This window comes from Pleurodeles waltl, chromosome 7, assembly GCF_031143425.1.
Source record: "Pleurodeles waltl isolate 20211129_DDA chromosome 7, aPleWal1.hap1.20221129, whole genome shotgun sequence".
Lineage (NCBI taxonomy): Eukaryota > Metazoa > Chordata > Amphibia > Caudata > Salamandridae > Pleurodeles > Pleurodeles waltl.
Genome location: NC_090446.1, coordinates 1,133,725,848 through 1,133,752,241, shown reverse-complemented (window position 1 = coordinate 1,133,752,241; position 26,394 = coordinate 1,133,725,848). Strand labels below are relative to the sequence as shown.

At 46.0% G+C, this 26,394-nt stretch overlaps 1 protein-coding gene across 1 annotated transcript in view; it reads left to right on the top strand.

Moving 5' to 3' along the window:
- The first annotated feature begins 775 nt into the window (after positions 1-775).
- RECQL5 (RecQ like helicase 5) overlaps positions 776-26,394 on the top strand; it is a 461,944-nt gene continuing 436,325 nt past the window's right edge. The window contains exon 1 of the mRNA XM_069200163.1: positions 776-2,539. Coding sequence (XP_069056264.1) covers positions 2,416-2,539 — 124 coding nt within the window. The 5' untranslated portion in view covers positions 776-2,415. The remainder of the gene's footprint in view (positions 2,540-26,394) is intronic.

Here is a 26,394-nt window from a genome sequence, read left to right as displayed (position 1 = left end):
ATCCCCCCCTCATACTTTCAGTATTCCCACCCCGTAGTTGGGGGTGTTGTTTCCGGGGGAGTGTTTTTTTTCATCAAGAAGTAATTTGGAGGATTGCTAATTTCATAGGTGTATTTTCCTTTTATTCTACGACATACTGTGATGGATTTTTTCTCTTCTGATTGTGATTCTATGTGGATATTTATGACTAGTAGTTGTATTCAAGTATGCTTATATATGGCTTATCAATGGTTTGTTTCTTGCTTATTCCAAGTCGTTCTTCCCTTTGACTTTGGTTGGCTAACATGAGAGTATGCGTTCCTGTTTAGTGGATGATGGATCTCTCACGTTTTCTTCTTTTCCAGGAGATGGCAAGTCGGATTGTGGCTGCTCGAACTTAGCTTCCTACAGTGAAGAAGAGGAAGGACTAGGGTGGTTTGACAGTTATATGGTTATCAGTCATGGACAGGATTGGTCATCGGTTACCATGACAACGAGCAAGCATCAGGGAATTGGTAGTTTAGTCAGATGTTTTTCCTATTTCTATGGTTTAACTTTGAAATTGCTATATTAATAAAAGTGAAGAAAGGACTGCATAAACCTCGCCTCCGTGTCCCTAACAGAACTGAAAGTTTCCTTCACGATAGCTAGGAAATTTTACAGTCAACGCCAACTGTTATCGGCTGCCCTCATTTCAGACTGTAACCCTATTACAAGATGGCCGACTTGCATATCACAGGAGAAAGTGTCCCTCTTCTATGTCTACCCCTCCAGTCTTCTCTTTATGGGCACGGGCGCTGTTCCACGCCGCCGATGCCGGTAGAGCTGAGATTACTGGATCCCAGATGAACCGGCGGCTGTCACTGAGCGAGAGGAGGGTAGGAAACGGAGCTGGGAGAGAGACGCAACCGATGGGGATTACTTTCAGCATAATGTGTCATCATCAAAACGGGCTGGACTGAGCTGAAGTTCATGCGAAGTTAAGGGAAAGTACGAGACTCAAAGAAGAGGGGAGTTATAGACCGGGCAGGGAGTGCACTAGGGAAACAGAAAGGAGGTTACCACGGAGATATTGGGGACAGGAAAGACTGAAGAGTTAGACGAGAGGTAGACTAGAGATCAAGGCAGACAGCGAGTTTCTTGAACAGACCAAAATAGCGAGATCTAGAAAACTGTGAGCAGCTGGGATCGACCTAAAGGGAGAAGGGGCTTTTGGGGGGAGAGAGAGGTGAGACTCGAGAAGAGGCAGAGAAAAGAAGCATAACACCAGGGAAAATTAACAGAAAGTCGAGAGAGCAGGGTGTCTCACGGTGAGATTAACAGAAAGAGGAGAGACCAGCAGAACTGAGGAGATGTTAAGGGAGAAGTGAGACCAGGAACAGAAGTACCCACGGCATAGAAACTCCAGGGGTAAACCAAAACAGGGAAGGGAAGCACTAACGAATGATTGAAAAGCAGTCAGGAAAGCACGCCCCAAAAAATAGAGGTAGGTGAGACACCTAGGAGGTAACTTAAGTGAAGCACTAGTAGAAGATCACGAGAGAAGGACGTTTGTGTTTGGGAGGCGGTGAGGGTTGGTGATCAGATTGAAGAAAAGGGCTGGGGAGGGAGACATCGAGGCAGGGCTTCCAAATACTTAAGCAGAGAACACACGCAAGTATAGAAAATTGGGGTACTAGTGAAGATAGAGAACAGGTGAATCTGGGAAAAATATTTAGGTGAGAGAAGGCGCAAACAGTGTTGTTCGGAAGGGAGAGACATCAAAGAGCTGAAGCTAGAGACACTGATGCGTACATAGAGGGGGATAGACAACAGAGTGGCACAGAAAATAGCAAAGGAACTGTGAAGTCAAATGAGATACATGAGCTAGACGCAAAGAGCAGTGGCAGTGAGATATCCTTCAGTACAGCGAAAGGGAGCACAGTGAGGGACTTCGAAAGAACCACGTCACATCACTTCTTACTTAGTTTTAGAATGACGCTGCTGCCGTGCAAGACAGAATGTTAGGTACTGGAAAACCTAAACGTCTCCCGTAGAGACTTATTTGTTGTTTCTTAGCACCAAAGTTATCATCTCGTGGACCCCAGGATTTGTCCTTTGTGAGCGGCATTCTTTTGTGTCTTGGAGGATTGTCTCTAAACTGACCGACCATGCGGCAACGATACACTTGGTGATGCGAGGACTTCAGACCACGGCTGTAATTTACGCTGATTGCTGTTAATCATAAAGGCACTTGGGTACTGTAGCCATCAAAATGACAGCAGTTCTTGGTTAAATGTGTGGCAACAACATCCTTGTGATTGCTGATACATGGTAGGTCCTGGAGCACATGTAACTGACCGGCAGAGGAAGTTTCTTCAGTCACCAAGCTAATCTATCGAGCTTGCCTTAAGCAGCACTCTGTCTCATCTCTTCAGACCTTATCTCCTGTTCAAGATGAACGCCAGCGCTTCCTCCTCCAAAGTGAATGATAAGGTCATGGAAACACTCAAGAAGGTCTTTGGATTTGACACCTTTAGAACAGCACTGCAAGAAAGTGCAGTCAGGACTGTGGTAGAAGGTAAGCCACCACGGCATGTCTGAACTCTTTACTGTTGGAAAACAATATTTTGATTTAGCAACATTGTCCATTTATTCATAAATACATTTATCACCACTGTTTTTCAGTATATTATCACTGATCTGCCTTTCTTTCCTATGGCATTCTGAACTGAACGTATTTAAGTTTTGACCGCCCATTGCATATTTTCCACTCTTGCATATCCTAAATTTGTTTTCTCCCAGCATATCATCCCATTTCAAACAACCCACTGTGTGAGGTGGGATGCTAATGGCTTCACAAACATTACACAGCACCGGGATTTTTCTAGTTTTGCTGCTGAAACCCATTCCTCCTCTCTGTCTCTTCCTCCTCGCTCCCCCTCTGCAATCTTCTTCTGTGTTCTTCTGTTCTTCTGTTCTTCTGTTCTTCCCTTCTGTTCTTCTGTGTTCTTCCGGTCTTCTGTGTTCTTCTTCTCTGTTCTTCTCGGTGCTTCTGTGTTCTTCTCCTCGGTTCTTCTCTGTTCTTCTCTGTTCTTCTCTGTTCTTCTCTGTTCTTCTCTGTTCTTCTCTGTTCTTCTCTGTTCTTCTCTGTTCTTCTCTGTTCTTCTCTGTTGTTCTTCTGTTCTTCTGTCTTCTGCTCTTCCGGTCTTCTGCTCTTCCGGTCTTCTGCTCTTCCGGTCTTCTGTTCTTCTGTCTTCTGTTCTCCTGTCTTCTGTTCTCCTGTCTTCGGCTCTTCTACCTCCTCCGTCTTCTTCCCCCGAGCCTGCCCTCCTGCTCCTTCCTCATCCCCCTCCCTCACTCGCCTCCCCCTCTCTCACCCCTAGCTAACCCGTTCGCTATCTACCTCCCTCACTCCTCCTATCTTCCTATCTCTCTAGCTCCCTATCTCACTATCTAACTCCCCCACTCTCCACCTCCTCCTACCTACCTATCTGTCTATCTATCTATTTCCCTATCTATCGACTTCTCTATCTATTTTCTCTATCTATTTCTCTATCTCTCCCCCCCTCCCGCCACCCCCTCTACTACCTATCTCCCTATCCTCTCACTCTACCTCTCTCCCTCACCCACCTCTACAACCCCCCCTCCCCTATCTTCACAACCCTACTCCTATCTCTCTCCCTAATCTCCAAACCTCCTAACACTCACCCTCCTCCACCCTAAACCCCCTCCCCCAGCTCCTCTCACTCTACCTGTCCCCCCCCCCTCCCTCGCGCTTTCCCGCCGCGACCTCCTGCACGCCCCCGCCCCCCAGCTCCCATTCGCCCCCAGCTGACCCCTCCCCCCCCTCCTACCTCTTATGGCGGCCGCTGCGCGACTGCGCAGCGGGCGCGCCAGAGGCGTGCCAGAGGAAAGCCCGTCTGCGCCCGTCCGCGCCTGGCCCGCGCCCAGCGCCACGACCCCTGGTCCCCAGCTCCCCCAAGCCCCGCTGATCCGCTACGACCCCACCACCCTCCACGCCCTCAACCCAGGGCGCTCCAAAACCTGCTTCCTAGCTCACCCCAAACGCACCCATGGACCCTTCGCCTGCAACTCCTGCAAACGCATCTTCCACCACGCAACTACCACGACCACAAGCCCACGCGCCATCAACCACCTCAAGTGCATCCTGATCAACGCTCGTTCCGTCCACAAGCACGCCGTTGAACTTTGGGACCTCCTGGACTCCACAGCCCCGGACGTCGCCTTCATCACGGAGACATGGATGAACGCCTCCTCTGCTCCAGACATCGCTACCCGCCATCCCCGAAGGCTACAAGATCTCCAGAAAAGACCGCACCAACCAAGTAGGAGGAGGTGTCGCCATCATCTTCAAAGACTCCATCAGCGTCACCACCTCCACCGAAGACCCCCCCCTCGCCGCTGAACACCTGCATTTTCAGATTCGCACCGACCCAAGGACCACCCTCAGAGGATCCCTCGTCTACCGTCCTCCCGGACCTCGCGCCTCTTTCAGCGACGCCATCGCCGACTTCATCTCCCCGCACGCCCTCGCCTCACCGGACTACATCCTCCTAGGCGACCTCAACTTCCATCTGGAACAAAACAACGACCCCAACACCACCACCCTGCTCGACAACCTCGGCCTCAAACAACTGGTGAACACCGCCACCCACATCGCCGGACACACGCTCGACCCTATCTTCTCCGCCAGCAAACACGTCTTCTTCAGCCACACCTCTGCCCTACACTGGACCGACCACAGCTGCGTCCACTTCACATTCCGACGCGAGACCTCCCACCTCCGCACTCAACCCATCCCTCATCGACAGTGGAACAAGATCCCTGAAGAGCAACTCTTCTCCGCTCTCGCCGCCAACCAACCCACCCTCACCACCGACCCCAACGACGCAGCTCTCAACCTCACAAACTGGATCTCCAACTGCGCTGACAACCTTGCTCCCCTCAAACGCACGGATCGACAGACCAACACCAAAAAACCTCTCTGGTTCTCTGACACCCTCAAAGAATCAAAGAAAACTTGTCGTGCCCTTGAGAAGGCCTGGCGCAAGGACCACACCGCTGACAACATGACCGCCCTCAAGAACGCTACACGCGAACACCACCACCTGATCCGCACTGCCAAAAGGAACTTTTTCACCGACAGACTAGACAAAAACAGCCACAACAGCAGAGAACTCTTCAGCATCGTCAAAGAGTTCTCCAACCCCAGCGCCAGCGCCAACGCCGTCACGCCCTCACAGGATTTGTGCGAATCCCTCGCCACTTTCTTCCATCGCAAGATCAGCGACCTCCACGACAGCTTCGGACACCAGACCCAACCATACACCACTGAACCCGCTTCCCCGGACATCACCCTCAACAACTGGACCCACATCAACACGGAAGAAACCAAATCCATCATGAACTCTATCCACTCCGGCGCCCCTTCGGACCCCTGCCCGCACTTCATCTTTAACAAAGCCGACGACATCATCGCCCCGCACCTCCAGACCGTCATCAACTCTTCTTTTTCTTCTGCTACCTTCCCCGAATGCTGGAAGCACGCTGAAGTCAACGCCCTACTAAAGAAACCTACGGCTGACCCAAGCGACCTGAAAAACTTCCGCCCCATCTCTCTTCTACCTTTCCCAGCCAAGGTAATAGAAAAGACCGTCAACAAACAGCTGACCACCTTCCTGGAAGACAACAACCTGCTCGACCCTTCACAAACCGGATTCCGAACCAACCACAGCACGGAAACCGCCCTCATCTCAGTCACAGACGACATCAGAACCCTGATGGACAACGGTGAAACAGTCGCCCTCATTCTCCTCGACCTCTCGGCTGCCTTTGACACCGTCTGTCACCGCACCCTAATCACCCGCCTACGCTCCACCGGGATCCAAGGCCAGGCCCTGGACTGGATCGCCTCCTTCCTCGCTAACCGCTCCCAAAGAGTTTACCTCCCTCCGTTTCGCTCAGAACCCACCAAGATCATCTGCGGCGTACCTCAAGGCTCATCGCTCAGCCCGACACTCTTCAATGTCTACATGAGCCCCCTCGCCGACATCGTACGCAAGCACGACATCATCATCACCTCCTACGCCGACGACACCCAACTTGTACTCTCCCTCACCAAGGACCCCGCCAGCGCCAAGACCAACCTTCAAGAGGGTATGAAGGACGTCGCAGATTGGATGAGGCTCAGCCGCCTAAAGCTGAACTCTGAAAAAACGGAAGTCCTCATCCTCGGCAACACCCCGTCCGCCTGGGACGACTCCTGGTGGCCCACGGCCCTCGGCACCGCACCGACCCCCGCAGACCACGCCCGCAACCTCGGCTTCATCTTGGACCCTCTTCTCACCATGACCAAGCAAGTCAACGCCGTGTCCTCCGCCTGCTTCCTCACTCTCCGCATGCTCCGTAAGATCTTCCGCTGGATCCCCGCCGACACCAGAAAAACCGTGACCCACGCCCTCGTCACGAGCCGCCTGGACTACGGCAACACCCTCTACGCCGGGACCACAGCCAAACTCCAGAACCGCCTGCAACGCATCCAAAACGCCTCGGCCCGCCTCATCCTCGACGTACCCCGCAACAGCCACATCTCCGCACACCTGAGACACCTGCATTGGCTCCCAGTCAGCAAAAGGATCACCTTCCGTCTTCTCACCCACGCACACAAAGCCCTCCACAACAAGGGACCGGAATACCTCAACAGACGCCTCAGCTTCTACGTCCCCACCCGCCCCCTCCGCTCCGCTGGCCTCGCACTTGCTGCCGTCCCTCGCACCCGCCGCTCCACGGCGGGTGGGAGATCTTTCTCCTTCCTGGCGGCCAAGACCTGGAACTCCCTCCCCACCAGCCTCAGGACCACCCAGGACCACTCCGCTTTCCGGAGACTCCTAAAGACTTGGCTGTTCGAGCAGCGATAACCCCCCCTTTCCCCCCTAGCGCCTTGAGACCCGCACGGGTGAGTAGCGCGCTTTATAAATGTTAATGATTTGATTTGATAGACAGAAACTCCTGCTGCTCTCCTAATAGCACACCAGAAGCTAGCGGCACACTGAAGTACCTTTATTCTCACTTTCTTAAAAAACATAGGTGCTGAATATTTAGATACAAACACCTTACCACCGCAATGCAAGATTGGATAATGACAACAAATCTAATACCATTTTGTCTGTAACTCTAATTATTGACTTTATATTTTTAATTGTATTGGCCAACAATATGTTTATAGGTTTGGCAGTGCTAGTACCCCTTTTTAAAGCTAAAATATAAATGCATTGTAAGGAATACATATTTTCTTGCAGAATAGTTGACGTTACATTAGAGTGACTCTGCCATAAATGCTGAAGGGGAATGCACCTTAGCTTCAGAATGTTCTCAGTTTTCCTCTGACAGTCTCTGTATTAGCTGTCCAAGTGTTTAAATCTTTTGTAATCTAATATCTCCCACTTGCTGAAGTGATTATAAGGCAGATTTCCAAAGTGTGACATTAGACTTGTTTTTGTTCACAAGATACCTACACATCTGGCCAAACTCATCTCTGAGTTTGTCTACCTGTGAAATGGTTTGAGCCGTAATACAGGGGCAAATTAACAAAGAACACGCTGTCATTTTCATAGTCAAAGTATTTAATCAGGATCACTCCCAAATCTGATCATAACATCTGTGCTAAGGGTTCAATGTATACATCGGATAGTTTCTGACATTGGGGCATCCCTGTTTTGTTTCCCCTAGTGATAAGTAAGTCTTATGCCAGGTATCCATTATTACATGTTTTAGGATTGGAAGTCTTCTGCATGGATCTTGAGAATGTGCTTTCCTTGTTCTATGTTGATCTCCTAGCAACTCACTTCAAATGACTGCACGTTTTCTTGATCTCTACCTCAGTGAACATGACAATCACACAGGTGTCCACTGAAGTTCTTCTTGTTTACATGGAAGGAGATCCTAAACTTTGGCTCTGAGGTTGCGGGGACATGTATAATGCACCCCTCTTTTACAGAGAGTGGCTAGTGCCCTCTCTACTCAGGATGTGGTAGAATGACAGTGGTGGCAGCATTAATCTATACTCTAAGGTACCTTAAAACTGTACCCTTTAGTAGGGTCTGTATACCAGCTCCCTCCTGGTAAAGCCTGTGAAGTCTCCTTTACCTTGGTTCTTTTTTGCCTTTGAGGTGTGTGGAATGTGTGTATTGAAAGCCAGCGTGTTCACTGGGTGAGAATGGTGAGCCATTTTACTTAATGTGAGCTGAGCTGGTATCTGTTCTTCTGGACATTCCAGCTCCCCTTTGCCCCTCCCTATTCTTAGTAGAAGCTTAGTGGGTTGGGGTAGGCACTATATATCTATATTTAGGTAAGCCTCCCTCTGGTGGGGCAGCCATCCCCATTTCTCCTGGGTGATGGCCAGGGCCTCCTGGTCTAGAGTTAATTAAAATTTCTCTTAAGGGGATACGGCAGACGATTACCAAGCGACTGGGAGGGCCCTTTTAACATGGACTGATCATGCAGGAGTTATACCTCAGAGTTGGGGGAGCACCCAGAATTTAAAAGTAGCACACTCTCTGGTTAGATTAGCCTGTCACTCAGGAAATGATAAAAATCTGGCTTCCTCAGCCATTTGATTGTTCAAGGCTGTTCTCTTTTCTGACAAATCTCCCACAAGGGGTCTCTAAGGAGGCCAAGATCTATGAATGGCGTCCAAAGATTGGATTGTCATTCTTCTTACAGACCCGGGGATAGGGTCTGTACTTGAGAAGGTTTCTCTGTGACGGATTACAGGTGAAAGGAATTTGGCAGTCTGATGGAGGGAGTTGGGCTGCAGCTTCTTTAACGGGCATCGGAACAGAGACCGTCTGAGGGTTGTGGAGGCTATGCTGTCATTTGGGACACAAGGAGACTTCAGAGAGTTGTTCAAGAAAAGGAAACTTGCCGCACATCAACATCGAAGGAGACTAGGGATACTCCATGTTGTCATTGAAGGTGAGACTGTTTTTCTCCCAACCCCTTTCCTGTGATGTGGGAGCATGTGGGTGCTTCCATTTGCCATCTGTAGCAGGGGGAAGAGTAACCTGTTGAAGAACTTACCATTTGAACACTTGGTCCACTTGCATATTCTGCAGCTTTGTCCTACATTGGTAGCATTGTCCCTGTGGGTGCCAAGCTGTTAGAAAATCTGGTCTGTGACCAGTGGACTCTGTGGTTCAAACCCCCACCTTTTTTGAGTCATCTGAAGGTATCCGGGTGGACTGGCACCCTGGCCAGCCACTACCCTCCTACAGCTAGCTCAGTAGCCACTCGACTAGTTGGACACCAGTAACTGTGCCAAGACACTAGGCTCCCCTATCCAGATCCCTGACACCACTAGAGTGGTGTCCTCGCCAAGAGAGGTGGGCACTTCTGTTGGGTGGTGAGACAGTGGGTGGACCAGAAACATATGACTTCATTTCAATTGCTGAAACCTTAACACTAGAGTAGAATTATGGGTACAATTGCTTTTGCTTTGAAGAGTTGCCCTGTGCAATGTGGTCTGTACAATGCAATGTTTTATGTGTTTTTATTGGGCTTAGTGTCTAGACGCTCTGTTACTGTTTGGGTTTACAGCTCTGGCACGGTGGGTTGTCGAGGCTTCTGTTTTTTACTATGTATCTTAGTTTTATCTGTAGTATATTTATCATGTGTATATTAAAATACTTTACAGTACTACTGTCGCTTAGGGTTACCAGCGGGCAACAGCTCCTATTGATGCAGCTCCTAGAAACACAGACTGCCCTGGTGCCCCATGAACGTGTCTGTCACATTGGTGTGCAAATGGTGTTTTAATCACTAGATTTCAGACTAAGTGGACACTGATACCAGTAATAAGCTACATTATAAAATGGCAGGTAGCACTGAATGGAATCTGAACTGCAGGACCTGTCCATAGATGAATTAAAGCTAACATTTGCTTACAGGGGGTGGAGACTACCAAGGTCTAAGGAAAGGGAACACTGATTACCCACATAGGGAAATGCATGGAGTGAGAGGCCATTGCAGTGCAGAGTGAGGAGAGAGTGGAACATTTACAGGACAGCACTGATGTCACAAACCTTAAGTCCTTTAATGCAGGCTTTCCCTAGACCTGCCCCTATGCCTTCCCCTAGGCTTTCCCCTAGACCTTCCCTTAGACCTTTTCCTCCCCCTGTCTCTAGAGTTAACTTTTCCTTTACCTGAGTATTCGCCTTCTTTGGAGGGACTTACCTAGCAGAGACCCTGAAAATCCAGCAAGCTAAGAAATTAGCAGAGGAGAAGTCAAGGGAATTTGAACTGAAGCAGCTAAAGATGGCTCACCAGGCAGATGAGGAGCGTCGAAGGAACAGACAAGAAGAGTGGGCTTAGAAGGAAAAGAAAAGGGAGGGACAGGAGAAGGAAAGAGATCGGGACTTGGAGAAGGATCGGATAGCCCTGGAAATAGAGAAGCTCAAGTCGGCAGCAGAGAAAGTGGTCAGCTCTGGTGATAGTGAGTCCAACTCCAAGTCTGAGGGGAACACCACCAAGGTAGCAAAGGAATTGATACATATGTATGCCCCAAGCACAGATATGCTCCTCTGAATCCATACTTTTGAACTCTGTTGTAAGGCTCACTGTCTAAACAAACAATCAGGGCAGCAACTCTGACTCACCTCCCTCCGGAAGGGACTGAGGTCGTTGAAAGGATGCCTGTGAAGGACAGTCTGACTTACAAATGTATGAAGGATGCTCTGATTAGATGGTTTGGAGCGAAGCCAACCTAGTACTTACATGAGGTTTAGTGAGAACAAGAAAGCAGTTGGTGGTCAATTTTGAGAACTGGATCCACTATATGGTGTGTGACTGAAGTGAGTGGGAGAAAGGGATGGATACAAGTTATTACAAGCCCCAAAATCAGATAATGATTGCAGAGCATCTCGGAGAAGAGTGCTCTAACCCTCTCATACAGTACTTGCCTGACCTTACTGAGATGGATCCAAACCACTTGCAATGTTGGCTGACAAGTGTCTTGCCAACAGAGTGACCAAGGGGCTGGGACATCACAGTTCCAAGCCCAGTGGGCAGGTAAACTCGGAAGCCTGGTCCTAAACCAGAGGAAATAGCCAGAATAGTTCCTAAGGGTCTCAGTCAGGACAGAAGTCCAAGGGGGGCAGGGTCCCTAGTCAGCAGCAGAAGGGGTGGAGGGAAGGTTTCTTTCACTCCCAAGATAGTGAAATGCTTTTCGTGTATCCGAGGGGGACACTTAAAAAATGACTGCCAAGTAAAGGATGCGGTGCCAGCGGCACCCATGACAGCAAGTGTTCTTTCAGTGGAGCCAGAAATAGCAGGAGACTCAACTGAGTTTAACTTAGTCACTAGGGATATTTGGGAACTAGATCTAGAGGCCCTTAAGCATATTCACCCATACTCAAGGGGGTGTATGAGTGTGACTGGTTTCAATGGAAGGAAGGTTCCTGCCATAAGGGATATTGGTGCCACAGTACTATTGTTGAGTGGAAATATCTCAGACCAGAGGAAATCCCCTCTGGTTCCAAGGGTTATAGGCTGGTAGCTAGCAGTAATGACATGAAGTACCCTCCTGCCAGAGTGGAGGTAGAGGTGAATGGTAAGAAGGACATGGTTGATATGGGGGTGCCAGAAAAGCAGGGCTCTGGGTGCGTTTTGGGGAATAATCTCGTTGAACCCAGGCTAGTATCAGGGCCAGAGGCCTATATGGCCTGAACTTCATCTGCTGTGCTCATCAGGGCACAGACTGTAAACCAGCTTCCCTTTGAGGAGGGGACCACTCTAGTGGAAGAGAGACTAGAGGGGAGTAGGCCAGAACATGATTCAAGGGCAGACTCTAATAAGGCAGCAGTTCTGGTGTCATACCTCCTGCTCCAATTGGAAAGGAGCATGAGCATTGAAAGGAAGATAAGGTGTTGGAGTATAAATCCCTGCTGGAGCTGCAGGAGCTGCTTGAGGAAGGGGCCTGTCCGGGGAGGAGTGTTTGAAGGCACAGGCTGAGTGTCCTACACTTGTGGGCCTGCTGAAGATTGGCCAGGACCAGGTGGAGAGCACAAGGTAGCTTTTGAAGATGGACTCCTGTACAGGGAGCCCACTGACCCTGAACCAGGACCCAGCAAAAGGCTGGTAGTGTTTCAGCTGCATAGGAATTTCCTGTTGTAGTTAGCCCATACAGTTCCCTTAGCGGGTCATATGGGCATCAAAAAGATAGGTTAGCACTTCTGAGATGTTGATACAGTTCATCCCATGGAATGCATGCAGAAGTCGAGCAGGACTGCAGATTAAAAACAAAATTGGAGCATTTTAAAGGGTTGCGAGGGCCTATTTCCCTGTCGGCTGGACTGCAGGACTGGGCGCTCTCATTGTCTTTCTGGAACTTGAAATATAGGGCCTGATTACGACCTTGGCGAAGGGGATTACGCCGTCACAAACGTGATGGATATCCCGCCTGCGGTATTACACGTTCCATTATATCCTATGGAACTTGTAAAACGGAAGGCGGGATATCTGTCACTTTTGTGATGGAGTAATTCCCTCCGCCAAGGTCGTAATCAGGACCATAATGTCCCTGTGTTATGAAATGTAAAAAGAAAAGAAGTAATGGGGGTAGGTAGGGATACCCTGTTCCCTTTGGTGCTCACTAGAGCCAAAATGTAAGTCTATATATATTTTTCTGCCTATCTGTCTTGCAGGACTCTCTGAGCCAGTGCGGACCTCTGTGCTCCCACAAGAGTCGCATGGGACTGTGGGAGGGGGGCTGGGGGGTGTGGAGTGAAAGTATGTGGATGGTGCCTTGACAGCCTGTGGGGATTGGCCATCCTTGCAGGGTTGGGCGTAGCTAGATCCTGCGGCCAACCCTACTCCAAGGATGGCCATTGATCGTGCCAGTAGGGGGTTGCCCACCCGCAATGGTGTTGGCCACAGGGCTGCAGACTTATTTTAATAAGATATTACTTTACATTAAATATAGAAATTCATTGAAAAAAACGAAGGCTGAAGTGGTGAAGTGGTTGTACATAAGGGAGTAAGATTTTAACTTGTGTTGAAAAAAACGTTAGCAATTCACTGAAAAACATAAGGGTTAATATAGATTTATACGTAGGTCTTTTAATAAAAAACTATTCTATTAAAACCAAAAAATACTGAAATTCACCTGTTATACATAACTGATATAATTAAACTACTAGGAGGCACATATTACACCACTGTTGACATCGGAAATCAACTGCAGTGCAAGCTCTACTTATGTCAGTACTGGCTTCAAGACCATGTGCCAACAGTTCTCTCTTGATCACTTATAACTCTTGCAGTCCTATACAGGAGTAGGCATTTTCCCCCACTGCTGCTGTGATTCTGCAGTTCTGTATCCTTCGCATCTCCCAGAAGTGTACCCTCCACATCTACCAAAAGTGTACCATCCCACGATTTTGGATACTTGTGGTCCTTGGTTGACCATCTTGTTGCATGGGTTACACAGATGTGTGCTCTAGACTTCTGACTTCCATTTCATGGAGAAATGAGGCCCCCAGGATCCTGACCTGGGATGGATGTGCCACATTATGTACCATTCTGCACCATCAATTCATGCTTGTGATCATGTAGTCTGAGTGGCCTACTTAAAGGTTAACCTTTGCTATTTGACCCTTCTCTTATTCCAAAATGCCTTCCATGGAGGATATTTTAGTTTCACTTCTTCTCAACGATTTCAACCACAGTGGCTATCATCAATGACTCACCCCGTTAAACTGGAGTGTCCATTATCAGTAGGCATATCCAACTGTGGATGGAGAGATGCTTAATAGTACTTACCTTGTTAGATGGGATGCTGTTATACAAGGTTATGACCAACTCTGGACTAGACCTTTGACACAGAGGCCACTTATCAGCCATTGACTACCTTTGTCATTAACTGGGTTATCCCCTAGTCTCTTTTTTTTTGTTTTTGGTAACATATATTTATCAAATTTTAGCCAAGGCAACCCAAAAATGTTCAATAAGTGCCCCACTCAAAGCAATTGAGCAAATAATTCCCTACTGTCTTTATTACACAGCTCTTATTTAATTGAACCAACAGGATTTTAAAAATGTATTGCTTCTGGCAGTGGCTGTTTAAAGCATATGCATTTACAGCTTGCAAAAAAGCAAGGATTGTTGTCCGTAAGAAAGTAAAGATTTTTGTAACTTAGATAAAATATACTGTATTGTTAAATGGTAGCTTGGTTTATAGCTACTATTATAAAATAATGTAAAGAGGACCTTATACATGACCACACTTTGACTGAGTTTCTGGAGAGAATAAATATAGGAATCAATGGAAGGTGTTGCTCTATTTCTAGCCTGAGTATTGTTTTGGGGGCAAAGTGCCAGATAAGTGTATCCAAATTTAGGAGAGCAAAATCGCCTCCAGACACAGTGGAGCACTGGACCAGAATTTTATGCACTTGGTCCACTTTTCCAGCATTCGTGATGAGTCAAATATATGTATCTTAGAGATGAAAAGCATTTTTATTAGTTTGTGTGGGTGGAACTTAAGAAACTGTGTATGCAATACGCAATTATGTAATCTAAGCCCAAGAAAGAAGCAAAATGGTGGTAACACTGATAGTGGAGCTTTGTGCATATTTGATCTTAATGAAAGTTAAGAATTGCCACATTACAGGGAACCTGTTATGATAACAGCAGATATTGCTTTAGGGAAATCAAAATAAAATGTGTGTTTTTTGCATTTTGTGGAAATTTAAGTGTTTGTCATTCAACTTACATTTTTAATAGCTGTTTACAGAGGCTTATGAATTCTGAATTTTGTAAAAGGTATTCTTTCTATTGTATAAAATTTAATTTCCATCTTTGTGATTGAGAAAACCAATTCTAACATATTGATTACCAAATGACTGAAAAAGCTTGGACCCAAAGATGCTGGCTATTTAAATTTAATTTGAAAGAACGTTTTGAAGCCAGCGGGCTTTCCTGTTTTTTTCCTGGGTGGCAAAAGCTTCTCAGATTGCTTGCTGAAAATTGGTATTTATTTAGAAACCCTTTTAAGAGGAGCAATTGCCTTAATTGCGGATAGCACATTAACGACTAATTTCACTGACCATCTAAATTTTTAGAAAAAAGGTACTTAGATGATCTCGTGTCTATGGTGTACATACCTACAATTTCATAAACTGCCAGTTCGACCTGGCAAGTGTACCCATTTGCCAGACTCGAACCTTCCCTTTTGGTACATGTAAGGCACCCTTAAGGTAGTCGCTAGGTAGCCCAATTGGCAGAGTGCAGTGTATTTAAAAGGTAGGACATGTACTGTTGTGTTTTACATGTCCTAACAGTGAAATATTGACACATTCAGGTTTCACTGTTGCAAGACCTATCTCCCTCATAGGTTAACATGGGGGGCTGACTTTAAGTAACGTTAAAGCGCAGTTTCCCTTTTAGGGCAGATAGAAATGTGGAGATTGGGGTCTCTGAACTCGCAATTAAAAAATACATCTTTTAGTAAAGTTGGTTTTTAGATTGTGAGTTTGAAAATGCCACTTTTAGCCATTTTCTTGCTTAAACCGACTCTACCTGTTTGTGGATTCCCTGTCTGGGTCAGTTTCACAGTTGGGCTGTTCACACCTCTCCTCTAGATAGTGACACAAAGGGAGCTGGGGTGTAGCCTGCATATCTTGATGAGCCATCTGAGCTAGAGTGGAGGGAGGAGTGGTCTCTTGCACCTGAAAGGAGGCGCCTGCCCTCACACAATGCAGTCCCCAAACTGGTGTATGTCTGGGGGCCTGGCCTGGCCTGGACAAGGAAGGATCTTGCAAACACTTGAGACTTTGCTTTGAAGTTTGCCAACTTCAAAAGCAGAATGGGTTAAAAGAAGAAGACCCAAGACCCCAGACTTTTAGAATCTTTCTGGAATCAAGAGGAACCTCTGCCCAGGAGAAGAGCTGGTTTGCTCTGTCGGACTGTCCTGCAGTTGCTGCTTCTGCCTAAAAAGAGTGCAAAGGGTGAACTTTGCTGTGTGACCTGCTTGAGAAAGTTCTTGGAGTAGAGCTTGCCTCCTATTGAAAGTCTGAGGGACACCAAATACTTCAGTTTCCTCGATCTGCAGCACTGGGAACTGTGTGTTTGTGCTGTTCAATAGGAGAAACCACTGCGCCGCCGCCATTTAAGCCGCTGGCCTGCACCGTGACCTGCCAAAGCAGCACGGAGCCACACTGTCCCACTTCGCATTGCGACCTTGGTGTCACTGACGCCTTCATTGGATGACTTCAGCGAGCCGCTGCTCGCACCGCGACCTGTGGTTCCCGCACTCCGGCATTGCCTGCTCACACTGCAGCCTGGGCATCCCCTCGACGACAACGCTCCTGCTCACACCGGCGCAGATGCCTGCACCATGGCCTATGGACACCACTTGTGAAGTACACAAACCCGCACCGCAGCCCCAGTCCACTGACGTTAGCACCATCGACTCCTTTGTCATCACCAGGCATCCCTACCTGCACTGTGGCCTGTGGACACCGCTCGTGATGGTCACAAATCACTGTCTCATTCCACACCACCAGCGTAGGCCCACCGACGACTCGCTTCAGCCACAACGACAACGCTGCCTGCACAGTGACCTGGTGACACCACGCACGTCGCACCGCCCCGCTTCACACTGCAGCCCAGGTCTCACCAATTCCGCTGGACGCTGTCACCGAGCTGCTGCCTGCACCGTGACCTGTGGGCACCGCACGTCTCATCGCCCCGATTCGCACTGCAGCCCAGACGCCATCCATGCCAGCGCTCCTGACTTCATCAGCCCGGAGTTCGATCTGCAACGCGTGTGACTTCAAGGGCCTGATGACCCCCACACCGACTCCAGAACCAACAATGCAACATCAGCGTCTCCGGAGCTCACCGTGAGGATCACGACGCTCTGCAGTTCCAAAGGTACTGTTTTGTGGGTCTTTACGATATCGTAGCTGGCCTGCAACACCACAGCTGGCCTAAACTGTTGGTTTTGTTGATCACGACGCCGTGATAGCCCCAGGTGGAGCTATCGACTTCAAGGAATTGTATTTTTGAGTAAATCTTGCAAAATTCATATCTTTAACACTGTATGTTTGATATTATTGTTTTCGTCTTGTTTTACACAGATAAATATTGGCCATTTTTCTAAAACTGGTGTGGTGTCCTTTTGTAGTGTTTTCACTTATTACTGTGTGTGATGTGCAAATGCTTTACACATTGCTTCTGAGATGAGCCTGACTGCTCGTACCAAGCTGCCAAGGGGTTCAGCAGGGGTTTTCTGAGCAGGTATCTCCCTTATCCTGACTAGAGTGAGGGTCCCTACTTGGACAGGGTGCAAACCGACTGCCAAGTAGAGACCCCATTTCTCACAATGCACAATTGAAATACATGTTTGCACAGCACAAAACTACCATCTCATCCTACAAATACTTGCTCCCTACTTTTGTTTGCTTATTTACACTCACTTATTCAGTACACCAGAATTTTCTTTTGATTTATTTATTCATTTTTTTAAAACTTTATAATCTTAGCGAGCTTATACCGTGGGCCTGCACCCCAGTTCAGAATGTTGTCCCAGCCCCTCTGTTCTACTTGGTGATATCCTCTTCAGAAAAATAACTCCTAGGAATACTCTGGGAGGATTAGCAGTGGTTCACAAAAATACCTTCTCTGCATCTGACATTAAGGACTTCTGGACTCTTTATGATTTAGGCAGTTCGACCGCCAGATTGCCAATATGATATAAGCCAGCGGCCTTCCCACTGCTGTATTAAGATGTTTCCGCCAGGCTGGCCGGCGGAAACAGTGCAACAGGATTGGCTTCGGCTCTGAGAATGAGCCAAGGCCGATGTTGCTGCAAACAGCACACTCGGAATACACAATGTCTGCCATGGTGGAGAGTGCGGATTCAGAGTGTTTCTGACTGGGAGGGTTGGGAAGCCTGCACTGCCCACAACATGGTGGTGGGCAGTGCAGGGGCTCCCTGTGGCCCCAACTCTGCCTTTCTGTCAGCCTTTTCATGGGGGGGACACCGCCCTGAAAAGGCTGACGGAAAGGAAAGTCGTGATCAGCAGTTTGGTGCCAAACCCGGCACTGCCGTGGCTGACTACGGCTTTCACTTCCGCCAGCCCATCGGAATCTCTGATCCTGGTGGTGGGGGCGGTGTGCTGGCAGTTCGACCGCCAGCATTGTAATGTGGAGGTTGGACCACCAGGGTTGTGGGGGTCCGACCGCCACCACAGGTACGGCAGTCCATGGACCGCTGTACACGTAATGAGGCACTTCATCTTTTGGGAATCTGAATCAGTGCTACTTTGATGCTTCCTATCTACAACCATTTGTCTCATTCCCCCTTATCTGTAGAGCATCCCCATATAGTGCTGATTTCTGTTCACCACTAAAACATCTGCATACTACATTCCTTGTATGTGGTTCAATAAACTAGCCATACGCCAGACTGCTCCTTTGCATGTGGATCATTAGACTAGCCATACACCAGTCTTCTCCTGTTTTTGCCCCAGCATTGAACCACTTGGATTCTGTCAGTTTGTTTTGAGTCCCACCCATTCAAATGGCCATCCCTTGGCATACCATTCCTAATCTTGGTCACTGAAAATATTATTTTCACATGAAGTGACCATTGCATTTCTATTTCACAATGACCATTCCCACAGCAATTTAATATTGTACAAGTCCTTAAATAACCATTCCTATTGCATACTGGAAGAAATTTGATAAACTCATTCCAAGAGGTTCCTTGATGCGCAATGCATCTTGGAGGCCACATGCCCAAGAAAAAAGTAAATCAAATTGGTAAACCTACAAGTGCATTAATAAGTGTATAATACTCTCTGGAACAGTGATACTTTAGCAAACCATATTGCCAAGCAAGTTACTAACCTTCAAGTGTGCTCCCGCTTAAGCCAAGCTGTGCCCACTCATAGCCTTCCCCATCAGATGTGGCTATCCTGAGCGCTTGACTAATAGTTTGCTCATTTAGTCCACTGAGACAAAAATAAAATTACAACCTAATTAAACCCACAAACTGACCCTTGTCTGTCGAGCATTTTCTGATCAACCACACATTTTCCAACCATTCTTACTCTAGTCCTCTGTTGCTATGCCGGCCAGGAAGATAATCGGATCTTACCAATCAACTCCTGAATTTTCAAGTGTCATGAAAAGATCATATATTAAACTTATTCCAAAGAAATGGGGACCCGGCCAGGCTGCCACAGTTAATTGCAGACCAGTTGTCAATTGACTATGCTTGGGTAAACTCACTGGTAAGGCACCCTTCATCCAGATATCAACTTGCATTGATCAAATTAATTTGTCAGACTGAATGGATTGAGGAAGTGAAGAAGCACAGAACCTGCACTATTCTTCATTTGAGGCGACCTTAACATCTCTCAGACTAGAAAATCAATGTCCAGACTTCAAGGAGCACAGAAAACTGCAGCTGCCCAAGTTCTCAACCTAACCATATTGCCTAGCCATATTAGCGGTGACTGCTGAGCACTACCCTGGGTACAAGTGACCAGAAGAATATTCTTCAGTGCCTCTGCATTGTACATTGGGCAGTCCACAGACTGAGCTTGGCTTATTACAACTGAAACTCCAGTTGAACAGTCGAAGGAGAAACCTCAGTCAATATGAACCTACATCTGATAGCTAATTCTTTCCGTAAAACTGCATAGGAGGTAGCTGCTTGTCAGTACATATATACAGATTGTGAACTAAACTGGGTTCATCAACAATTGTTTGAGTACAAAAGAACCATACATTTCTGCTTTTTACTATAACCAAGACCCCAGGAGCTCTAAGACCATAACCCTGACTGGTCTGTATATTTTGTTTGCAAATCTATGCTCCCAATCCTTTGCAGTAAATCGCATGCCCAAAATACACTGATATGCCACTGACATTCAGTTTGAAACACATTTACTTAGCACCACGCAAGACACCAATACCGAACATTAAGTGAGAACACTGTCATTGACACCCTCCTCCCATCCATTCACCTGAGAATGTGAGCACTGACCTGCCAAGTGCTTTGTGATCTCAACAAGAGGAAAGTGCTATAGCAATAATGCAATGCAATATAATATTTTTTTCCACTGCAAATGTCTGCATATCTAGTGCAACAGTTAGGATTTCTGATTTGATAAAGAAAACATGTTATGTACAAGATCATAGCTAAGCCCTGTTTTCGTAGACCTATGATGCTAGAATCCCCAAAGATATCTTTCCAAAGTTGGCTTCTCTGCGTCCGTTCATAGAATGTCCCCCTGCTTTGCTGTGCATGAGGGGAATGGCAAAAAACTTGCCTCTAAGAGCATATGCTAATGATTTGAAATCCTCCCCTTTGTAACTAACACAAGCTGTTGTTAAAAATATTTCAGTATGAGTTGGTCTCCTACTAACCGCCTCCGTGACGCTTGGATTCAGTACCCAGTGCCTTTTTGGGTCTAATAGTAGCATTCAGTTTTGCCCATATTAAATTTTCTGTTTAATGTCTAAAAAGGTAAGAGTTTGTTTGCATGGAACATATCCTATTTAGTTACCCACCCCATATACTGTGTGTAAGCACTGTAAATGACAGATGTTATTATTACCCACTTATGGTACTCAATTTTACTTACCTTCAGGAGGATGAAAGGCTGAGTTGAGCAAGCCAGGTTTTGAACTTGTGGCCTTCTGATCATTTTGTTCCAGTGGCGTTAGTTCAGCTCACTGAACTGTCCATCCCTCTGTTAAGTGAGGTTAAGTAGGTTCTAATGTCCTGTTGTATTTTCAATGCTGAGTTTTGTGGAAAGCATGAATGTCATGTCTGTCTGATAACAGAAGGGTATGGGTTGAAATTAAGCACCCTGATTATTGAAGCCCCTCGATTTTAGTCGGGAATAATCATCTGTAGGCAGATGTAACTGTGTACAGATGTTTTTTTATTAGGGTACTAATGGTGATTTTACTGTATATGCAAAACTAAGTATGTTCATTTAGGCAAATGTGAGCTAAAGGTCATTTGGGCTTTGCCTGTGGGATCGTGGAGGCTTGTAAATTACTTTGTTAGTAAGGAAAGTATTGTCGAAGTAAATTAAATTACTAAAATTATACACAAATATCTTTGAACATTGCATTTCAGACTGGTTCCTCCACAGGGTGATTTTGGTATATAAACAGTCCCAGAAGAGGTCCAAACCAAGACCCTGGGGTCTCCCAAAGGTTCCAGGCCTATGGAATTTCTGGACATTGATACGGACACTAATGGCAATTTAGTATACTCACTACTAGAGTCAAGTGATAGATGAAAACACAAGACCTTTTAAAGAGAATAAATCACATTTGTTGCCTAAACTGTATTCAGCATCTCAAGCTGCTAGGCCGTTGGCGGTATTCCAAAATCCCAGAACCAAAAAGTAAAAATGTCTCACCCACTAAGACCATATATAACTCAATTAACCAATATTTTTCAATGAAAATACGAACAGCACAACATGATAGTAGTACTATACACAAAGATCCAAGGCACATACATGTTCATCCCAAACTTATTCACTTGGCCCAAGACAAAAGTGCATCAGTAAGACGTTCCGTGACATGTTATTTTCATATCTTTTGAGCCTCTAACAGAACACGAATCTCTGTAACACTTGAATAGCTGTAAGTTTACTTAAGAGTCAAGTTAACTTAATGATGTATCTTCTCATTGCCACCAGCAGTTAAGGAGACTTTTCAAGGCCTGCAGAGGAAATTAAGTATTCTGAGCATTTAGTTAGAAGGGGTGTTGCTGTCTGATGTCAGATTTCTTTAAGACCATGTGCAAGACATGCAATGTTGTTGTTGGTTTTTTTTTTTTTTTTTTTACACAAGCAAAAAAGTTGCCAAACATCTGCCTGTGGGGCACCAGCAGACCCACGCCATTATTTTTTTTTTATATATATGTTTTGTTTAGTTTTAACATTAGCAAACCTCGTCCCAGGCAGCAAAATATAAAGAAAAAGTAAAGATGAAAGCTGCAACAAGGTTCAGCCACGCAGAAAAAGATAACAAATCCATGACTTTTATATACAACTTAATCACTCTGCTTACAATGCTTTTTGCAAGGTTCGTGAAGGAAGGCTTGAATAGTAAAAACTGTACCTTTTTAAATGTGCAACAATGAAGTAAGGCCATGTATAAAGAACCTTCAATCTGTAAACAGCAAATATATACATGCAAGGATACAAACACTTCTATTGATATATGGATGTATATTCATACACAATTAAAGCAAATATTTAATAAAAATGCATCACCGTAGGGCCTGCTAGATGCTTCATCTTTCTCATGCCAGCAAGATGATGACCCCGTTCGACTGCGAGAAAGAGATCTCCACCCTCATGGGAAAGAGGTCAGGCACTCAATGTCTAAAATCCTGACTGAGGTCTCGGAATGTACGACTGCCGATCAGGGCCATCTTTTATATCTTAAAGAATCGGAGAAGGGGCTTTCTGGAAAAACTCCTCCCATCAAGAAGATATATTGAGAATGCTGGCTAGTTAGGTAAGCTTTGAAAGAAACACGTTGGGAATTGGTCAAAATCTAAGGCGTCCCTCCCAAAATCAAACTGTTCCCTCCTTATCATGCTGACTGACTAACTCCTCCATAATATGTGCTGCCTCTTCGGTGACAATATGTCCTAGCTCTTTGGTGAGAAAGAGAACACGAAGAAATAAAAAACACGTTGCAGAACATGTTTATACGGAAAACTACTCGCACCTCTAACGTGACAGTGAGGCTAAGCTGAACACAAAATGGAGTTTAACTAGTGACCACTAAAGTGACAGTGGGCAGCTAAGCCAAGTGCAAAGTGGTGCGACACGAAATCAGTGGTCAACACACAAATATCACTACATGCCTACACAGGACCAATCTCTGTTTGTGCAATACAGGGAATAGCCACAGTGTTCCTATTTGATATTAAGCAATCATGTCCTCCAGGGCAGTCAAGCCCAAAGGCTCTCGGCGTAACATAGGGTGTAGCTTTTTGCAGGCTGCTTGCGTGTTGTAGTACAATAAAGTGTCCCTCATTGTGCTCTGAGGTGAGGTCCTAGTAGCATCTCTGTACAAGTCGACCATGACCTTAAGGCCTGCAAAGGCCCACTGTTTCTGAGCCCGGCCCTACAGGGTAAGGAGTGGCAATGAATTATACTCCTGCTGTAATTTAGCTGCATAAAGGCAGTCCAACTGTTCTCGTCATCACAGCCAGTCACAGACCCCTGTAGTGCATCAAACCTTGTCTATCGTGCCTTTGGGGTAGTTCGGCAGCATGCATATCACCGCAGCAGAGGGCATGGAGATGCATTATCCGCCTCTACTGTGATGTGTGGCAGAAACAGCGTAGGAGGAAACTGTTGATGCACAAGCTGCTCATGTGCACAATAGAACTAAAGCTCAGTTGGGTCCACAGAAGCCACCCTGCTCAAACGTAGCATCAGCACATCCCACACCAGTCAAGGCTGTTTGCCCGCCCAAGTCAGTTGGGTCATCAAAAATCAGAACAGATCAAAGAAGGCTTTATTGTGAGGGATAGTGATATTGGTGAAGAGTTAGAGGAGTTCCTGCCAGTGATGGAGGCAGGCAGACACAGGCCATTGTTACTTCCCGTAGGCGCTCCATATAGAAGTTAAAAGGGAAGGAGCAAGGCTGCAGCCTGCGAGAACTCCGAATTTAGTGGCTTCAGATTTGGGGTGGTGATCTCCAATAGTAGTACATTAAGAGTGGTCTTTCAAATACAAGGTGAATCCATTCAGCACTTTTCTCCAAGCCCATATTTATTCGAAGGCTTATCATTCGATTCATCATATTCTGGATGTTTGACCACTGAGAGCTTGCCCAACACCCAAGGACACTACAGGATGAAATCATGCAGCAGATTTGGCTGAATCCTGTAGCATGGAGATGTCTAATTATACAGCATGATATGTAAGGAAATTGATTTAGACAGTATTCTTTGATATTATCTGGCTGATATGACATTTATTACGTTTTTCTTACAGCACATATCAAAATTCTTTAGCAATTTATATTATTTAAAATAAAAAAGTACACACCGGCTGCTCACCAACAAGGGCAACGTTCTTGCAGTAAAGGTGTGTGGTTTGTTTTGTGTTCACTCTGAGGCAGCGCTGAAAGTACTGCTTTTTTTAACGAAAACTCCCTAAAGAGCAATGTGTTGCATGAATAAACTTTGTTTCAATTGAAATTGCCCAAGGTGTAAAATATCCAAGAGCGAACTCGGTCAAGGTCTAATCGTAAACATGTAACGAAAAAGCTGAAAACACCAATTCTTAATACACAAACCAGATGGCCACTTCCCATAAACACACCCTTGACACTCACTCCCTATTTCCAGTAGGAATAACATAATGCACTATTTGAATTTGTTAAGTAAACTTTCACTCCTGGTATAGTTTGGTGCTGAATAACATTTAATTAATTATTTATTTATTTCTTACTCAACTCAGTTGTACTATTTTATCGACTTCAGAAAGATAAGAGTGAGTTGACCTGCTGGGTTATAACTTGTGAAGGTGATGTCAGACAGATTCCTGTAGTGGATACATTAGTTCACTGAGTCATCAGGCTTTGCTTATGCAGACACAATTGTATAGTGTACTTGGAGAACGAGAGGCCAAGAAACATTTAATCAAGCTTAGAATGAGAGGGCCCATATAGAAGAACAACATGCATCTACTTAGCATACACTGCAAAAGTTGTTTTTGTCTTGCCCAATCAGACTTCTGTACACACCATAAAGACTTTGCCCATTGTCTAACATAACCAACTGAATGATTGCAGCTTTATTGGGTAAGCTCGTATTCCGTTTGTGTCGGGTATGGTTGCCACGTACTTGCGCCTGGATAGGATTTGAACTGTACGTGTGTGTGTGTGTGTGTGTGTGTGTGTGTGTGTGTGTGTGTGTGTATGATACCTTGTGAATGGTTCCTATTCGCACTCCTAATGCTTTACAGAAAAAAACATTTGAGGTGGGCATTATGGCTGACAGCAGACCAAAGCACTAGCCTTTACCTCATCGACTGCTTCCGCAGATCGTCCTAAGTGGACATGACTGGCTCCATGCTTATAAAGAAGTGCAACTCCTCATCTCCAACCAGTCATCTGGATCCATGACATAATTTACCTTAACAGATGTCTGAAGTTGTCTGCTAACTACATTTATATCAGCTATGATGGAAACAGCAAATTTAAAACTAGTTAAACGTTTAATCTGTCCTTTAGATCATTTTGTATGTTTTTCACGGAGGGATCACTGCAGTAGCCTAAACGGCTGAGATGACTTTTTCACAAGTTAGCGATTAGTTCACTAGGGCCCATTGGAAGGTGATAAATATAGGGGGAAAGGGAAGCTGGAAATACATAATTAATTGAACTCAACTCTTAAGTGCACTTACAGCTATTAAGGTGTTACAGAGATTTGTGTTCGGTTACAGGCTCAAAAGATGATAAAATGGCTTGTTGAGGAACGTCTTACTGATGTACTTTTGTCTTGGGCCGATAGAGTGAGTTTGGGATGATGAACATGTGCCTTGGATCTTTGCATATAGCCTGACTATCATGTTGAGCTATTAGCATTTTCTTTAAAAAATATTGTTCAGTTGACCTATATATGGCCTTCGTGAGCGAGAAGTTTGTAATTTTGGCTGTGGGATTTCTGAATACCTCCAATGGCCTAGCAGCCTGAGGTTCTGAATACAGTTTAGGCAATGAATGTGACATGATATTTCCCACCTCTGTAGCTCCCTCCTACTCACTGTTCCAGACCGTCCCTTCCAAAACTCTGGGCGAACTGGGACGATATTGTAGGAGAATCTTGTGATGACAATTGGTGCAAGGCTAAAATAGCCTTGCGGATCCTAGCTAATCCCACCATACTTAGCCTTATAAAGTTCAACTATTTTCATGGGTTGTATTACAGATCGGACAGGCAGTTGAGAATGGGGTGGTCGGAGTCAGCATGCTGCCTGCGATGTGGGAAACCTGATGGGTTCTTCTTCCATGTCATATGGCCCTATGCCGTTACCAAGACCTACTGGAACTCAAGTTAATTCTATAATCAGTACAACCCCCATAGTCTAGACATAAAGGTGGCCATTCTAGGGATCATGAAGGGCTGATCCAAAACCAGAGAATGCTCGCAAGTATCAGTAACTTAGTAGCCAAATAAGACCTTGCCAGAGGCTGTAGAACCCACTCTATCCATCTGACCCGTAGAATGGACTTTTGCTGCAAAGCAGAAAAACAAATCTATAAATGGCAGGGCTGCACCAACAAGCATATAAATGTCTAGGCCCGTGAACCATGGGTTCTTTGCTGGACAAGGAGTGAAATGCCATT